Source organism: Amblyomma mixtum, chromosome 10, assembly GCF_055824585.1.
Source record: "Amblyomma mixtum isolate Tamu chromosome 10, ASM5582458v1, whole genome shotgun sequence".
NCBI lineage: Eukaryota > Metazoa > Arthropoda > Arachnida > Ixodida > Ixodidae > Amblyomma > Amblyomma mixtum.
In genome coordinates, this window is record NC_143021.1 from 145647239 (window position 1) to 145665279 (window position 18041).

The 18041-nt window shown below is 47.3% G+C and overlaps 1 protein-coding gene across 1 annotated transcript; it reads right to left on the reverse strand.

Annotated features, from left to right (window-relative positions):
- Positions 1–9598: 9598 nt before the first annotated feature.
- Positions 9599–14539, reverse strand: LOC149327215 (uncharacterized). Its single transcript, XM_089562322.1, has 7 exons — positions 14185–14539; positions 13075–13246; positions 12428–12463; positions 10767–10889; positions 10633–10701; positions 10502–10549; positions 9599–10438 (listed from the first exon to the last, which is right to left on the reverse strand). The coding sequence occupies exons 1-7, from the start codon at positions 14456–14458 to the stop codon at positions 10219–10221; spliced, it is 942 nt and encodes a 313-aa protein (XP_089418448.1). The 5' UTR covers positions 14459–14539; the 3' UTR covers positions 9599–10218.
- Positions 14540–18041: the final 3502 nt, after the last annotated feature.

Below are 18041 nucleotides of genomic sequence, written 5' to 3' on the forward strand. Positions count from 1 at the left end.
TCAGCTGCGATCTGCAGAATAAAGTTTAACGGATATACTTCCATTCATCAAAATGAATTGCGTTGGTCACTCATTAGTTGTTCCTGTGAAGTATTCCGGAACACCATGTGCAGTAACAACCTTTGCCTGCAGAGCACAGCAACAATAACATAATTAATATAATGAAGCTTACTTTTAGCCACTCGTCTGCCACCTGTGGATGCCTTAGGTAAAGTGGCTTCAGCACATCCCACAGTGCCTGGCAGACTGTTGCCACGAGGCAGCACGCAGTAGACCTTCCTATCAAAAAGTTGTAGGAAAGCTCCCTGAGGCTTTGACCCGTGGCCAGGAACCTGCCAAAGCAATGACATAGAAAGGTTGAACAGCATAGATACTCACTTCACTGGGAAATTGATTTACACACCACAGATGAACTGTTTATACTTGACTATTTATAATGAAAACAGTGCTCACTACTATGCAGCATGAACTCATGAAACAGATCAATTCAGCAAGCATTGTGTTATGACATCGGAACTACAATTGTTATACGCTATACATGAGAAAAAATGTTACCATTTTTCTGACAACGCGGGTTACCTAATTGTCATGGCCAAACGGTCAGCCGCTGAAATGGCACTCCTGAACCTGGTGTCCCGCACAGTTATAGAACTTCGCACCAGATGCAGGAGTGTGTCGAAAGTCCGAGGCGGCATCCGGAGAAAGCTGGAATGCGTAAAGGAGAAAAAAGGATTGAACAAGGAAGGTTGCAAAGTTGTGCTTTGCGCCATAAAGACAGAAATGAAAACTTACTCTCGGTAGTATTCTTCATCGTGCGCCCGCAGCTGCGGTAGCAGGCGGCTTGCATGTCCGGCGACATCCAGCGATCGGAGGCATGGTCGAACCCACCAGCGACGCCGTCGCCGCTCTTTCTGTGCCGTACGCGCGCGCGCAGCAAAAGCTTGCGCGGCCGCAGTGCACATCAGAACAGCGACGACGTCTTCCTCCTCGCTGAGGTCGCCGTAAAACATTCTTGTGTTGAGCCGAGGAGCGATGCAACAAAATGTCTCGGGACAAGCGCGAGCAGTGACTGGCGCGAACCGCAGCAGACGGAAAAAGGGCGCGTACAACCGCATTCCTGATGGTTCTCGTTTGGGACGAGAACAGAACGAGAACAGAACGAGAAGGCGACTCGCGTAGTCGCCTTGCTAGTGTGAACATCGGTAGTGGCGAGCTGCTCCCAGGTCGCATGCGACTGCGAGTCGCACGCCCTTTGCGACTCGCAAGTGTGAATGAGCCCTTCGACCAAAACAGTCGCGCGACCTCTGCGACTCGCAAGTGTGAATGGGCCTTTAGTCACGCACACTACCCATCGGGCTAAGAGAAGCCGGACAGCAGACAATTCCGGGAATGTGGGAAAAGGTCAAACACCCTCCGGGAACGTATACGGCAGGTCGAGTCCCACTGTGCCCGTTCTGTGCCCGCGTCGCGTGGCTTTTGTCCCACGTCTGTGGCGGCGCGCGTTGACAGCTTGAGGCGCGGCCAACTGGACATTGCCACGTAGCTGCAGGCATGAAGACAGTTTGTAACAGACGGTACTAAATAGATGGGTCTTAAGGTGGCTTTCCTCGAACCTTGGTTTACCAGAGGTTGAAAAAAACCTGCACCGTGGGGAAGCGTGAAACTCGCGGGAGGAAGGGAGAATCCCTGGAATTATTGATGGTTGAAAGTGTACATATTTGTACAGTGTTTGTCGAGATGCGTTATCTTCTTTCCAAAATCACTGATTGGCTGTGCTGGCCTTTCCCGATTGTTGATGTTTTTCTTTTCTCAATGATTTAATGGGTGGATGTGTGGAGTTACCTGATTGGTTATTGTCCCCACCGAGGGCGGGGCATAGGGTTTAATAGCAGCTGTTTCGGTGGCACCGATGGCTGCTTTCCTCACGTAAAACTACGAGCCAGTCAAATGTACATAAGTTTTCCTTGCTTGGTCTCTGTGTTATTAATTGCTAATAACAAAGTTAACCTCTCCAGAAGTGTCCTCTAGAAAAGTGATTGAGCAATATCGAATCTGCAAGACGTCATGCATCCTTCAATAATGATAACACAGTTTTCCTCTACATGATTGAGAGGGAAACTCAGCTGTGATGAAACGTTCCGGCGATTCTCGGCAGTGGATATAAGGTGGCAACCAAATTGGCCGCGCCCTTTTTGACTCGTTGGACGTACACTTCGATCTTAATTTTTACGTACTCGGGAAATGGATATAAAATAGAATGTCTCTCAGTATTGCCACCGTTTCGCTCGAGAAAAAAAAGTTGCAAAAGAAAAGCAGTACAAGCGAAAGATAGGAATCAAACTAGGGCGACAATTTTTGTTTAGCCTAAAATTATCGTGCAAGCGACTTGTGCTGTTCAAACTCCCAATACCGAGAAGGCAGCGAAGAAAAAAAAAGCCAAAAATAAGGCCAGAAAAGAACAGAAAACTGACGGCGGCGGGTGGAAGGGGGGCCAAGAGCTTTTCATGAACAGATCGAAGGGTGCCGGCATGTTCGATACTGTACTGTCCTCGTAGAACAGGGAAGAGTCGAAAATTAAGCTTCCCCACGCTCTCCCCCGAGTCCAAAACAAAAACTTTTTTTTGTGTGTGGTAATGAAAAGGCTCTCGTCAGCTTCATATAAGCTGAACTCCGTCGCCGGCAATTTTAGCAGCTGGGGGCTGCCCAGGCTGCCCTGGAAAATGAACAACTGCATAAAAGCTTTTGCTGTATGTGTGCAAGGCGTGGTTCTGACTTGTGGAGCCCAATCTTTGACGCTGGGCGAGTGAAATCGAAATGATCTTGTGAAATGCGATTTTCTTTATTTTTCGTCTTTTCAGTACAGTAAGTGGATTAATTTCTGCTTGCACGCACCGATTTCAGCAATCCTCCCGCACTGATATCTGGACAGCATGAGGTATCCTTTCAACCAAATACTACGATTTCCTCGAAGAACTTCTCGATAGCGCTTTTTCCCTCTAAAGTCCTATCGTTTCAGAAGGGCGTGCGCTACAAAATGGTTCACAAGTTAGCTGCATACTCATTCTTCCACGAACAACAATGGAGAATAGTCTGGTGCAATGTATGCACCCCCTATTACCACGCGGATGCACATGTGGTCTCCGCACGCACTGGCCTCAAAAACACCACGCTGGTTTGTACAACCTCCTTTCAGACAGGGATTATGTGCAATGCAGAAGTACGGTTCTGCACTGCAGGCATATCCTCAGGTCGATCATTCATAGTATGGTTAGGATTGAAAATGCAACCCCCCCGAGCATCGTTATTACGCGGGGAAATCCTCTACTTGCGGCCCATTCCAGACATTTTCCTTTGCGTGAGGAAATCACTCGATCGTTTGAAAAACTGTGATCCATTTACCATGCCATAAAAAGTACTCATAGTCGCCACTTGACTCCAATGTGTTCATGCAGAGTCACGGACACGTCACTATCAAGGAAGACCAAATATTGCTAATTAGACACCATCCAAGACTATTGTCAAGGCAGACTCGTCATTGTTACTTAGATACAGTCATCGGCGCGCCCACAAGAGAGGGGATGGGGGAGTGCTCCCCATCAATCACCTAAAGGTTGTTGTACGATCGTTTTTTCGGCGGATCCGCCAGCGAGCGGACCGCTCGCTTTCAGCCTCCGCCCGGGCGTGGAGCGGAATGGTGTTGTACGATCACTTTTCTGCTGGCGGACGAGACGGATAGTTCGAACGTTCCGATTGGCGCTCCCGGCAGTGCCGCCCGTCTAATCGCGAGCGGTGGTACAGGCATGTGTTTGCAGCTAAACACGCAGATATCTTGCGGTATAAATTACCCATATTATTGCGGCGTATTGAAGACAATATCCGTTGCGTCAACGTTTCTTTTGCTGCGGGATTTTCGTCGAAGGTAGAATGGTGGTCGTCTGTGATTCGGGGTGGGACGGCACGGATCTCGGTTCAGACGACCCTGATGGCCGCGAACGAATTCGGGACAAAACTTTGCAAGATCGAAGGTAAGTCTGCTCACCTGAAGCGATGTCGTCGGAAACAATACGTGTTAGGACCATTTCTACCCAAGAGACTGAAAAACGCGTCACATCGCAATCGAGTACTCCTCCTCGTTCGACGCTACGTTTTCACAACGACCCGTGATTCCTGCCCCAAAATAACAGAATACTGCCTGCTCTGATAGTTAGGCTGCCCCGACGATTTCACACCGACGACGCGATTCTGGCTGCGAATTCTCGATCGGGCCAGGCTGCAGTACAGGCTGCTAACAACCGTCCGTAATTACAATCGGTATAATCACATTTTTAATAGTTAAGATTGCGTACTTAAACTTTTTAGTCAGTTATTCAAAATAGCACACTGCAGTGTTTTTGCATAGCCGACGGAGAAAGAAAATAATTGCACTTGCAGCCTTTCCCAAGCATTTTGCACAGTCACTGTAATTTGTAAACGGCCTTCTCCTTGGCTCCCTCTGTTAATGCAAAAGACTTACCTATTTAATATATAAAGTGTGTGTGTGTGTGTGTGTCTGAATTGTGCATGCATTTAACATTCACAATTCAGCACATCACTGCTGTCAAACACAAATGCTAAAGGACAGGATAAATTATGTTTTCAACTAGTTGGAACAGGGAAAATCAGTTGTAATTAAAGCAGTTCTGCATTTCACAGAACAGTGACACTGCAACAGCAGTGATTTATTTTTGTCATGTTTTTCAGGCGATTATTAAAGCCAAAATAGAAATAGCACTATGTAGCTGCAAAGGGGCTTAGACGTGCATCACTGGGCTAAAAGTGTACGGCTTTGTTCTAAACAGTGACAGCGGGCCATCAAGCTGTGGTTTAGCATTCCTTCCTGAGCTCATATTGCCGTTACACAAGCCAGAATGCAGTGCTGAAAACAAGTATGGGAAGTTCTGCTAAAGGCCATTTCATTGTTGCCATGTACAAAACAAGCTGGCATATACTCTGTGCAACTCCAAAGCATTCTCAAATGTCGCTGTGTATGAAAAACAAAGTGGGTGCCTTTGTATTCCATAAAAGTCTGTACATGCCATTCTCATTAATATAAATACAATGATATGTCGGAGCCAGTTAACTGGATTGCAGGTAGAGTAAATGTAAGAACCAATTTGGAGGGTTTAAGGGCGACCCACATGGAGCGAACTTGCGCTGCGGATTTTAAGCGGCGCGGCGGAACGCGGACGCACCGCCGCTGTGCCGCACCACAAGAGGCGGAAAACGGGCGGCTGCCGCCAAACCGCTGCCGACAAAAAACAAAAAAAAAAGATTTGTAAGCTTACTCTAAAGCCATTGTTTATTGGAGGGCGCATTCTCACTTTTTAGTTGAGCGTATGCTATCTCCCCTCTCCACTCCACCCCCACTCGGTTTCACCCTGCGCGCCGAGCCACCGGCAGCTGCTGCAAGCAGAGACGCAAAAATAGACTCAGCCTATAGTAGCGCCATCTGGTTCTCGGAACAGGAACCATTATTGTAAACAAACCGGCTCTCCTCTTAAGCCTAGAAGTGAGAGAATCGTCACTCTAAATAAAAAAATAAAGAAAATTTATCACTTATAAGTTTTATTATAGGCAACGCGAGACGAAGCGAAAGACCGGTGCTCCATTTACGGCCAGTGAACGCAGTGAAAAAGGCAGCAACAACGAGAATTCAGTCCAAAGCGAGGGGTCCGGCTTTGAAAGGCGCCGCCATGTTTGTCGCCACGCGCGGGCGGAAGCTAGATGCGGGAAGAGAGCGCCCTCATTGGTCCGCGCTGACAGCTCGCATTCGCCGCTTCCGGTGAGCGGCTGACCTTCGGGCGAACGTATCTAGCACTGCTTGGTCGGCGGCGAACGGTCGCCGGCGGCCGTACGCAGGTTTTCCGCGAGAAAACCGCTCCATGTGGGTCGGGCTTTACATGCATGGGCGTCCGAAGTGGGGGGGGGGGGGGGGGGGGGGGGGGGCAAGGGGGGCGGCTGCACCCCCTGGAAAATCACTCACTCGAACCGCGAGTGATGGCCGCACGCCAGGGGCGGCGGTGGGCTCCTCCAAAAGAGTAAAAGCCGCCCCGCTTCCACGCTTTTGGCTCGTTCACACTTGGTCATTCGGCGGCGAGAGCGAGCGGAATCCGCCGCCGCCGAAACGCTTCGTCGTTCACACTCCTCCCGGCCGTCCGGGCCAGCATGTCGCCGCTTGACAGTGAACTCTCGTTAACTCCCGAGAATAACGAGGTATCACGATATCTTTGCTGGCGCCATCTGACGACAGCCCGAATAACCTGTTATTTTCGCGCGCGCGCGCCTCTCTGCTCACCCGTCTCCGCGGCTGCTCACCGGTCTCCGCGGCTAGAACTTTTGGGCTTTCGCGCGCGCTGCTTTCGTGTTCGTAGTACGAGCCTTGATCAGCAATGGCAAATTCTGAAGAGGAGGAGATTCTCCTGATACTTCTCGCAAACTCGCTGTTGGCCGCGCGCCAACAACAGCGAGTGCGGGAGGCGCCTAAGAAGAGACGACGACGCTGGTGGGTGCGACCTGCGATCCTACAACGCGATGAGCTCGGCCACGCCAGCAAGTTGTTGCCACTTCTTCGTTCCCGCGACGTGGAATACTACCGAGAGTAAGTTTGGACAACACTATGCATTTTCTTTTAGTGTCCAGGTTATGTTCAGTTTAGAAGTGATCGAGTGAATAGAAGAAGCAGTGAATAAATAAATGACTAAACTCTAACTCGCCGCGGTAGTGTTGGGCTGCTGATCGCAAAATCGCGGGTTCGATCTCGTCTGGGAAGGCCGTATCCGGTGAAGGCAAACCACAAAAACGCAGGTGTGCAATCCGATATAGCGCAGTCGAAAAATGCTCAGATGGTCTAAACTAATTTCATCGGTATCCATCTATTACGGTACCGCGTAGGGACGTCAACCCCAATACAATAAATGGAGAGACGCCGCAGTGTCTGTGTTGAAGGCGCTCTACTACTGAGTAGGAGCACCCGTGTTGGAACCCGGCCGGGGCGGCCTTGTTTCGATGGGAGGCTAAACTTAGTATGCGCCCGTGTGCTGTCCCTATGTAAGCGCACGGCAAAGATTCCCAGGTGGTCGAAATTATTCCCGAGCCCTCCCTTACGGCATTTCCCTCTTCTTTCTCTCACTTCCTTCTCGATTCGACACCCCCCCCCCTCACCTGCGCGTTTCAGGTGTGACCAAAAATGTCTGCTATTTACAGCACCTTTCCTTTCTGACAACTAGTTATTGTTCATTCCTTTGTTACAGCATATGGCAAATTATTGCTTTTGCTTTATTTTTCAGTTACCTAAGGATGCCTCCAAGGGTATTTGACACCCTCTTGGAGCTGGTTGGACCTGCAATCAGCAAGAGGGACACGAAGTTTCGAAAAGCAATCCGGCAGAGCACCGACTTGCTCAAACTGTGAGGTAATAGCTTTTCTTCAACAAATGCATTAGTCCGTACACTATCATCGAAGACTGCTGCATTGTGTACATGCACATGATCTCATTGCTTGCATGAAATAATTCTTTCTTCAGGTTCTTAGCTGCCGGAGATACAATGCGGTCGTCGTCCTTCTGTTTTTTGAATGGCCGCTCCACCACTTGTGGGATTATATCTTCGACATGCCAAGCGATTTGGGACATCCTTGGCCCGATATATGTTCCGGTCCCAACAACACCTCAGGAGTGGTTGCAGGTAATCAAATAACTGGGCATATTCATGGCTACCACACCGAAACTTCTTTACGCTTTCCATCTAACATCCCTAATTTTCAAGCATCTCAGCTTGCTCCCTGATTGCTTTACGTATGAGAGTCAATTATTTCTTTCACCTCTTTTTTCAGATTGCTCACGACTTTGAAGAGCGATGGAACTTGCCACATTGTTTGGGTGCAATTGATGGCAAGCATGTTGCCATTGAATGCCCTGCTAATTCCGGCAGCCTCGACAGAAATTACAAGAACTTCTTCAGCAAATCACTGCTTGCTATCAGTGATGCTTACTACAGGTACAACTCCTTGGTAGCAAACTGTGCTCTTTGCATGTTCATCAACAGGTCCATTGAAACGAAGAGCTTACTTCATTTATATTTTTGTCAATGTTGCCTTGCATAAACACCCATCACGCCCACATGTAAGGATAAAGAGGTGCAAACTTCCTTATGTGCGATAGATGCTTATAATGAACACATGAAAATAGCTCTGTGCATTGTTGCAGTGCTGTACACACTGTATCATGCATTAGCTGCCTGCCAACGTGATATGATTGAAATTCATGCACAAGTATAAGTGTGGTGTGAATTGACTTGGCGTGCCTATGAAAGCACTTATATAAAGTGCACCATTTCACATCTTCATTTGAAGTTACATAAACATTCTGTGCCTGTTGTTTCATTTTTCAGGTTCATTTATGTCGAGGTTGGACACTTCGGGAGCGAGTCTGATGGCGGAGTATTTGGCCGCAGTACCCTCCACGAATCAATTCAAAGCAACCAGAGAGGTCTCCCACGTGATGCGCCACTGGGAACAGCAGGCAATATGCCTTATTTTTTTGTTGGGGATGAGGCTTTTCCCCTGAAAACGTGTATGATGCGTCCGTACTCCAGGAAAAGTAAGCTTCATCAATATGTTTGCATGAGTACTTTGTTGCAGTAGCAAAAAGCACCAATCTTTGAAGCTATGCTTGAGCTCTTTTTTGACAAGCACTATCATGAAACATTTAGGCCGACATGCGTTGAAGAAAGTGTGAAGTGGGATTCACCACTTCCTGTATTTCGTTCGATTTCTAACCACAAGAAAGCTAGCCAAAGGTGTTTTCCTCCGCTTTCTCTGCAGCTTGACAGCAATGTGCATGAGAGCAACGTTTAAAACCTGGCACCAGCTATCACTTAGTGGTATAATGTACTAAATTAGTAGCAGTGGTAATCATGAGCCTGGGCGAGCAGTCATACCGATGCCTCAGTGACCCAGGGCTCGCAAACCTTCTGGCTGGAGGTGCACAGTAGCCATTGCAGCAGAAAAATGGGCTGAAGGCACTGAAACAAGAAGAATGTCTGCCCGACGGAATATAGTGCTAAAATTGACCTGCGATATGCTAGTCCCACATATTCAAGGCTCATTTCTTATATAATAAACTTGTTCATTCCAAAATCATAGCTAACTTTCTTGCATGAAGGTACTATTGCAGTAGAAAATATTACTTGGCCCAATATTATGACATATTGGCTGACATGTCACTGATATATGCTGTCCATGCTGGTGTTTCATCAGAACTCTGTAGTGAATTGCTGTTGTCAGCTTGTTAATTTTTAATGTATTCAATTGTTCTCTGCTCATGGTTCACATTACAGGCCTTCATCCGCTGTTTGCCGCCAGTGGTTCTAGTGGACCACAGCCCGGCAGTCAAAGCGCTGCCCCAAGTGCTTTTGAAGAAATGCACCAGAAAAGAATGTTCAATTACCGTCTAAGCCGGGCTCGCAGGGTTGTGAAAATGGCCCAGAGGTGGCGCATTCTGCGTCGCCCTTTCAAGGCAAAAGAGGAGAACATCAGAAAAATAATATCGGCATGTATTGCCTTGCATAATTTCCTGATGAAGGAGTCACATACTTCTCAATCTTCATATTGCCCGCCCGGTACAGCTGACAGCACTGATTGGCAAGGAAATGTTATTGATGGAAGTTGGAGGGCAGAAGATGGTGCAAATTCTGCATTGAGGGGCTTGCCCCACTCTGGCAGCAACTCAACCAGGTACTAAGAGCTTGCAGCTGAATGCGGGTCTTTTGCATGCCGGTGTTCAGTAATTTTTTCAGAACTGTGCTTGCATGTTGTTAAAACTTGCATCACTTGCTTCAGTAACAGTGTTTCTCTATTTGACGTGTGTTTACACCACATTTATGTTACAGGCTTGCGTATGACGTAAGGGACAGATTGTGCCGGTACCTTATTAGCGACGGCAAAGTACCATGGCAAGTGTCCATGATAAGGGGGAAATAAGATTCAGCAGGTAAAATATCACATTTTTATTCGCAGATGAACCGCTTCACAGTTGCAAATAGTTGTCATGCTTCACAAGTTCGCCTCCTATTTTCATTGTCATGCATGGCACCTAATTGTGCTCAGGTGAATATAATATATTAGGTAACATAGACTCAGGAAACATATCACAGCTCTGTTTAGAAAATAACTGCAAAAGATTTAATTATCAAAGAGTAATGCTTCCCTCATTTTTGGGTACATAACATTGTCGATCTCATGCATGGCATCAAGCTGCTGCACTTTGCTCAAACTTCGCAGTTTGACAGCGAGTGCCATGCAATAATGGTGTGGCAGATCTTGTGTTTGCTGTTCCGACTTCATTGATGATAATCGTTGCAGGCACGCCGAAGCTACTTGCAGATGCATATCCTCTGAAGAGCTGGAAATATAATTTTTGTGTGTAAATTACAGTTAATCCTGTTTGAAAGCATTTTCACTTTACCTTCCTGTGGTGGTCGCAAGTTTATGAGCCTTTGCTGGCTTAGGAGTGCTAGAAAGAAGACAGCAACTCAATTTAGCAAAATTTCATAAGTACACTACATGAATAGCAGCAGGCTATCATAAGGAAAATACCTTTCAATGTCCAACTGAGCGTCCAACTCGGCATCTAGCCCAGCTTCCAATTCGCTCCTTTGCAGTGACCTACGATGAAGACAACATTGCTGTTTTACCATTCTGTAATGCAGTAGTGACCAGTTTTTCTTCACCTTTCACTTTCCGCACTTGCAGGTCGTGTAGGTCGAGGTGGTCCAGCTGGACTTACAGGAGTGTGAAGGAGCTCCTGTGACTGAGGCTCTTCAATTGCTTGAGTAGCCTCTGTATGTGCAGTTCTGCAGCAGGATCACATCATCATCATCATCAGCCTGACTACACCCACTGCAGGACAAAGGCCTCTCCCATATCTCCAATTAACTCGATCCTGTGTTAACTGCAGCCATGTTATCCCCCGCAAACTTTTTAATCTCATCCGCCCATCTAACTTTCTGCTGCCCCCTGGTATGCTTACCTTTCCTCGGAATCCAATTCATTACCTTTAATGACCATCGGTTATCCTGCTATCTCATTACATGTCCTGCTTGTTTCAACTGAGGTGTCACGAGCTCGTGTGTGTTCCCTGACCCATTCTGCTCTCTCCCTGTCTCTTAGCGTTACACCTATCATTTTCCTTTCCACGGCTCACTGCGTTGACCTCAACTTCAGCTGGACTCTTTTTGTTAGCCTCCACATTTCTGCCCCATATGTGAGGATCAGTAAGATACAGTTGTTACACACTTTCCTCTTGAGGCATATTGGTAAGTTGCCATTCATAACCTGAGAGCGCCTGCCGAATGCACTGTGCTCCATTCTTATTCTTCTAGTGATTTCAATCTCGTGGTCTGGAACTGCGGTCCTGCAGTAAATGTATGTATTCACTCATGCAGTATCATGTAGTGTGCCATGAAGCAAGCTTGCATGCACCAACCAATGCTTTAGACAAGAATCCTTGCATCGTGGCTTAACTCTGTCATGAGTTCCTGTTCCTTTCTTGTCCTTGCTACCAAAAAAACTAATCATAGCAAGTGGCTTTCGTGTTATGCATGCCTTTGGGTGTTGGCACTTTTGTAGTTTGACATACTGTTTTAAAACAAACTACATTCTAGCAAAGCAAGAGAAGAAATTCTCTGCCTATTACTTATGTATATAGTTCAAGCCTGTAATTTGTAGTTTGACATACTGTTTCAAAACAAACTACGTTCTAGCAAAGCAAGAGAAGAAATTCTCTTCCTATTACTTATGTGTATAGTTCAAGCCTGTAACAAAGAAATCTTTTTCTACACTGAGGTTACTTTTGACTCCACCTGATGCCTGTAATGACAATAAACGCTTCTATTACCCCCCTCTATTGACATGTGAGTTGAAGGTAAAGTGTGTGTTCAGTTCAGAGTACAAAAGAAAGCTTTGGCTTCAAACAGTACTGCAGACCTACTTAACACACATGTAGTGAGTGCTGTTTAATGTGAAAGGAGTGGTGAATGCCTACCTGCTTCAGGGCATATTGAAGTTAGTTACGTGTACAGGCTTTGTCAAATAAAATATATAGCTCAAATGATCTGACTTGCTTTCGTGCTGTGCCATGCGGCTTCTTTGCCGTGATCTTCCGTGTTCCAAATGTCTAGTAGGGGAGACAAACTTTTGTTTGCACACTGAATTCATTCTGGATCTCCAAGGGTTCAGCATGCCCCAAAACACGCCTCAGAAATGAATCATAGGGGCTGTATATTGTTAACAATGGCTGTATTTGTGTCCTTCAGAACATGCTTCATGTGAGGTTCCCATTCATATTAACGCTCACACAGTGCTAATAGTTGAAAGTAGTGTTATAACTCACTCTTGTACAGTGGCAAATCTCACATTGCTGCAAAGGCTGAAAAAGTTTTAAGAAGACAAAGCATTTATTAGCCAAGTTCAAGCACAGCAATACGACATGGAGTCTCTAATATCTTGCACAAGATATAGAGTTGCATTGAAAAAAGGGGTGTTCTGCATCAGTGCATTCGCGTGAAGGCACTTCATGCTACAAATCAACAGGACCATTCAATATGAAAAGGAAAACCATATTGCAGAAAAAGAAGGAATTTTTGTTAATTCATATTAAATTCGAAAATTAGTTTCCAATATTATACACAAGGAGGAAAACTAGCTAAGAAACAGGAAAAAGTGTGCTTGTCACACATAATGATAGAGTAATAAATAATTGAATGCCCAAACTTCGATTCATATTGAGAGAGCCTGTTGTGTCAGTTCACTTTCGGTAGGTTACCTAAAGGGGTTGTCAACATGAGAAAAGCATTCTGCTGTAGTATTGACAAAACTGCAGTAACATGTCCACAGTAATGTTAGTGGTGTAGGAAAGTACATTCTCGTTTCTCTGTTGGAGTATGCAAACCCTTATCTGAGGCATATGTCCCTCAGCTACTGCCCAATTCCAAAACACGCAACAGATTTCAAGACAAACAGCATGATTACTGAACTTACATTGGTTGCCGTGAAACTGGCTCTATAATAGCCATCATAGAGTCAAAATGTTTCCACTTTATGACTGGAATGTCATTCCTTCCTGCACCACTTTTCATTTTGTTTTTTATCTGGTTGCGGCACTTAAGAAAAGTGTCTTTTAAGTTTTTAAATTTCTTCTGGCAGGTCATCCCTGGAATAAAGAACTCATGTTCACACTATTTCTTAGCTATATATGCATGCAATGATCTGGTTTTGCATCGATCCACAAACATGCAGCATATACCATAGGCATGGCAGTGACCGTAAAGGAAGCCTTGGCTGCGCGAACATTGTAAATCGGCAGCAAAAGTTTACGGGATGCATGCTCTCAGAAAAGAAATTATTCTAGCTCTGCCTCGTCACCCAGTCCCGTAGTGTTACCAGCTGACGAGTGTGCACGTCCCCTCATACGTTGAGACATTTCAGGTGACGTAGATTATGTGGCGATACCGAAATAATTTTTTTTTTACGCGTACTCGCGTACCGCAAAATTTTCCTGGCGGTTAGCGGATGGTTAAAAACACAAACGTGCAATCTGGGCTTCGCGCACAACCGCGATGACAGCGGGGGCGCGTACGCGTTCTGCTGTTCGCAGTGATTTTCATCGTGATTGTACATTCCACAACACATGCAGTTGGTTTGCGGTTCTTGAATGTATTGCACTTAAAACTTGATGTACTGATTCGTTTCCGCGCGTTTGGCGAATTCATTGAGCTTTCGAGGAAAGGTACCCAGCCAAGCAAGCGTAAGCAGAACACCATCCGCATTCCGAGAGACTCAGCTGTGGGCGAGCCACAGGTTTTTATGCATCGTTATAATCCGGTAATAATAAGTGGTTCATCTGAGGAAATATTCGCCTGCTTGCTAACAAAGTTTTCAAGAAGCCATTACCGTTAGCACGCATATCGCGGCATATTACCACTTCACCGAAGCTACGCACGCCATCGGACAGCCTCATCGGGCAAGTTTGGTGACGGGAAAATGCACACTAAATCCCTCGCAAGTTCATGGCGTGAGTAACCCATGCACTGTGGCAACAAACTGGGACATACTCTGTGCGGGCATAGTAAACAAGAGATGCGTACGTACCGCTCATGCCGAGTTCGGCGCCGATCTTGTTCCAAAGGTCATCCTTTAGAAGATTGTTCTTGTGTTCTGGATGCCGCTTGTCGTACAGAACCGAATAATTTTTCACTGCGTCGATGAGCATTTCGGTTGTGGCTGGAGATACGGCCATGGAAGCACTCGCGCACACCGACGCCATATTGCAAACTGCCGGAGCCCGCGGGTGCCGTCCTATTGGCTGATGGCAGTCGGCGGATTTTTTCCGCCGGCGAAAATCGGTCCTTGACCGAACGGGCATTCCGCGGCGTATTTCGGCGGATTCTCTCCCGCGGCAGCGGATTCCGCTCGCTCTCGCCGCCGAATGCCCAAGTGTGAACGAGCCTTTTGGGTCACGTCTGCGAAGTGCCGCGTCCGGCCACGCGTCGTTGCAGACATACAGCGGCACCGGCGAGCATGTGTTTCGAGCCGTCTTGAGATGGGTGCCTGTTTCTTTGATCTCTAGAGAGATAGCGACACGGAGGCAGACAGTGCAAACCCCGGCCACCGATGAATTCTTCAGGAGGGAGGGGCAAATCAGCCGTGTCCACCCCCGCTTTGTCGGGCTGCTCAGGGGCAGGCGGGCGATGAGTTGGTGCCGCCGCCGCTCGCTGTCTCCTCCGATCCACGGGAGAGCGCAGTTCGGTAGAAGCGACGCTTTCAGAATCTTCGGCAAAGGGGATTAGCTGCTTTTGTTCACGGCGACGCAGCCTCTAGAGGCTCCCCCACACCAGCGTTCCTTGCGTCTTCTCCGGAAACGAGCGCCTTTGGTCAACGCAGCCCTATGGCGCCTGCCTGGCTCGCCTGTCACCTCTGGCTGGGCCTCAAATCCCAACAGCGCCCATGTAATGTGCGATGTCAATGCATGGTAAAGAGACCCAGGTGGTCGACATTATCCGGAACTCTGTACTACTCCGTCCCTCATAGCCTGAGTCATTTTGGCGCTCTGAACCCCATAAGAACACACAAAACAAATTTTCTGACCGGAGTGGCGAGTGTCTTTTCCCCTCGGAAGTCGCGCGGCGTTCCTTTCACCCCCAAAGTGCGTATTCGGGGATATTGCGGCAAGTAAGCCCTTGCATGTGTGCGCGCCTCTGTGTTTGTGCTTCGTTGTTTTTAGTGGCCGGTTGTCAACGAAGCTGACAACAACCAAGACAGCGGACGAGAAAACGACGAGCGGCGAGTAGTGTGTGTGCAAATACTCGACTGTGCGGTTGCGCGAGCAAGATGGAGCGAGGTGTATGAAGCTGCGAGCGTGAATTTATCTTGTAAATAAGTTTTCGTTGTATATATAGTCATCCTTTGTTTTCAACGTACGCATTGAACCGTTTTTCCAATCAATGTGTGTATATTTTTAACTCTACCAACCCCGAGGAACTCCATAGACAGCTTTGTCTCGCGTGGTCCCGAATGATGGACATTCGACGCTTCTTCAAGCGTCAGCGGTTGTCTGACGAATCGTTATCCAACTGCGCCCCTGCAGATTCTGGTGTGACATGTGACAACGGAGTAGCATTTGAACAGAGTGATGCAAGCTTTCATCACCGGACAGTAGCTGATGTCGTCGACTCCATGGAAGGGACATTGTCAACAGTGAGTTCAGGTGATGCAGCAGGCCGAGATGATTCCACTTCTCTTTTCTTGGGATTGAAGTCCAGGTTTGACCCGAGCGATGCAACCTTTCATCACCGGACAGTAGCCGACGTCGTCGTCTCCATGGAAGGAACTCCACCAGCGAGCTCCGATCACGCAGTAAGCCGAGACGATTCCCTTTCTCCTTTCTTGGGATCGAAGTCCGGAGACAACATCAAGAAAACAAATAACTTGCCTCAAGAATATGACTTAGGAGAGTTTCTAGGCAAAGCTAAATTAACTCACTGGCATACCGGACTTTTTGAAGTTACGTCTTCCTACTAAGCCATGGTCGCCAAATGTTACGATTTTTAAGAAGGATGTAACACCTGGAAAGAGGCCTTTTCGACATCAATGGCTGGGAGATTACGCCCCCTGGCTTGCGTACTCAGCGACAGCGAAAGGCGCTATTTGTCGTTTTTGCTTCATTTTTCCTCCACGTGTTCACCGGGGTACTCAAGGAAGTTTTATCGTGCGCGCTTTCAGTAACTACAGAAAAATGCACGAGGCGTGCAGGGATCACGTAAAATCCCAATGGCACCAGGAGGCAATGACGGCCTCACAGAACTTTATGGATGTGATGAAAGGCAAGCAGCTACCCGTCGTACAGCAGCTGAACAGAGCACTGCACGCGCAAGTTGAAAGGAACCGTGAGGAACTATTTCCAATAGTTTTCACCATTGTCTTTTGCGCGACGCATGACTTGCCAATTCGCGGCAAGCAGTCCGATAGTGGAGTCTTCAATGATCTGCTTGACTTTCGTGTAGAAGCTGGAGATACTCTACTTCAGGAGCACTTCGCTTCTTCTGCTGGCAATGCCAAGTACACTTCTGTCCACGTCCAGAACGAGATCATCACAATCTGTGGCGACATCCTGAGAGAGCAGATAGTTACCGAAGCTAACAAAGCGTTTGCTTTTTCCGTTCTTGCTGACGAAACTGCAGATATTTCAGGAAAAGAGCAGATGTCTATAGGCGTTCGCTTTATTGACAAGGCGGGAGCCGAAGTGTGCGTTCGAGAGCAGTTTTTGGGATTTGTAGAGCTGGAGCCATTAAACTCCGCTTGCATCGCCGCGCCAATCTTGAAGCTTTTCACGAATGTCGGGCTGATTCTTTCGAACCTCGTTGGACAGGGGTACGATGGATGCTCTACAATGGCTGGAAAAGAAGCTGGAATGAACAAAATTATACAAAAATAGTTCCCGAAGGCACTATTTTTCCACTGTGCAAGTCACAAACTAAATCTCGTCATCAACGATTTGAACGACGTATCTAAAATACGAAACACAATTGGGATAATCAAACAAACCACAAACTTCTTCCGCGAGAGCGTGCTCCGGAGAAAATTGGTGCCCAACATTCCGATGCTGTGTGAGACAAGATGGTCTGCAAAATACAAGTCTATTAGGATCTTCTCTCAGCATTACGTGGCCATAGTCGAAGCACTCGAGGAGCTCGCGTCCACGGAATCATGCTCGAATGCTGCAACTAGACAACGAGCTCACATCCTCTACTGCGCAACAACAAGCTCATCTTTCATCGTCTGCTTGCATATTGTAGCGAAGTACAGCGCTCGGCTCGAACCAGTTACGAACGTTCTGCAAGGTGTATCCATGGACTTCCATTCTGTGCATGACCACATCACTGAGCTGCAACGTATTTTTCGCGGCCACCGGACAAACGCTGTAGAGGAGTTCTCTAACATCATGAATGGAGCAAAGGAGGCAGCCAATCACTTAAATGTCGTGATAGCTGTACCAAGACAAGTCTCTCGTCAGGCCCACCGAGACAACTACGGGATTCAGTCGCCGGAGGAATACTACCGTGTGGCAATGTATGTGCCGTACTTGGACTCCTTCACTGCTTCTTTAGTTCGTCGCTTTTCTGAAAGCAGTGAGAGGAGCTTCAAACTTCTCCAGCTGCATCCATCAAAAATGAAGCACTTGAGCCGTGTTGAGTTCGCTGTTCTCGCCGGAGAACTCCAGTGCTTTTACGGCATCGACAACTTCAAGGAAGAGGCCATCTCTTGGTACGAGATGTGGTGCAACAAAACTGGGGACCCATCAGAAATAACTTACTGCGAGCTTCTACATCAGGCCAAGACATTCTTCCCTGGTGTTGCAAAAGCCATTGAGGTGGCTCTGGCTTTGCCAGTTACTACCTGTACGGTCGAACGCTCCTTCAGTACGAGGAGAGTGAAAACGTGGCTAGGTT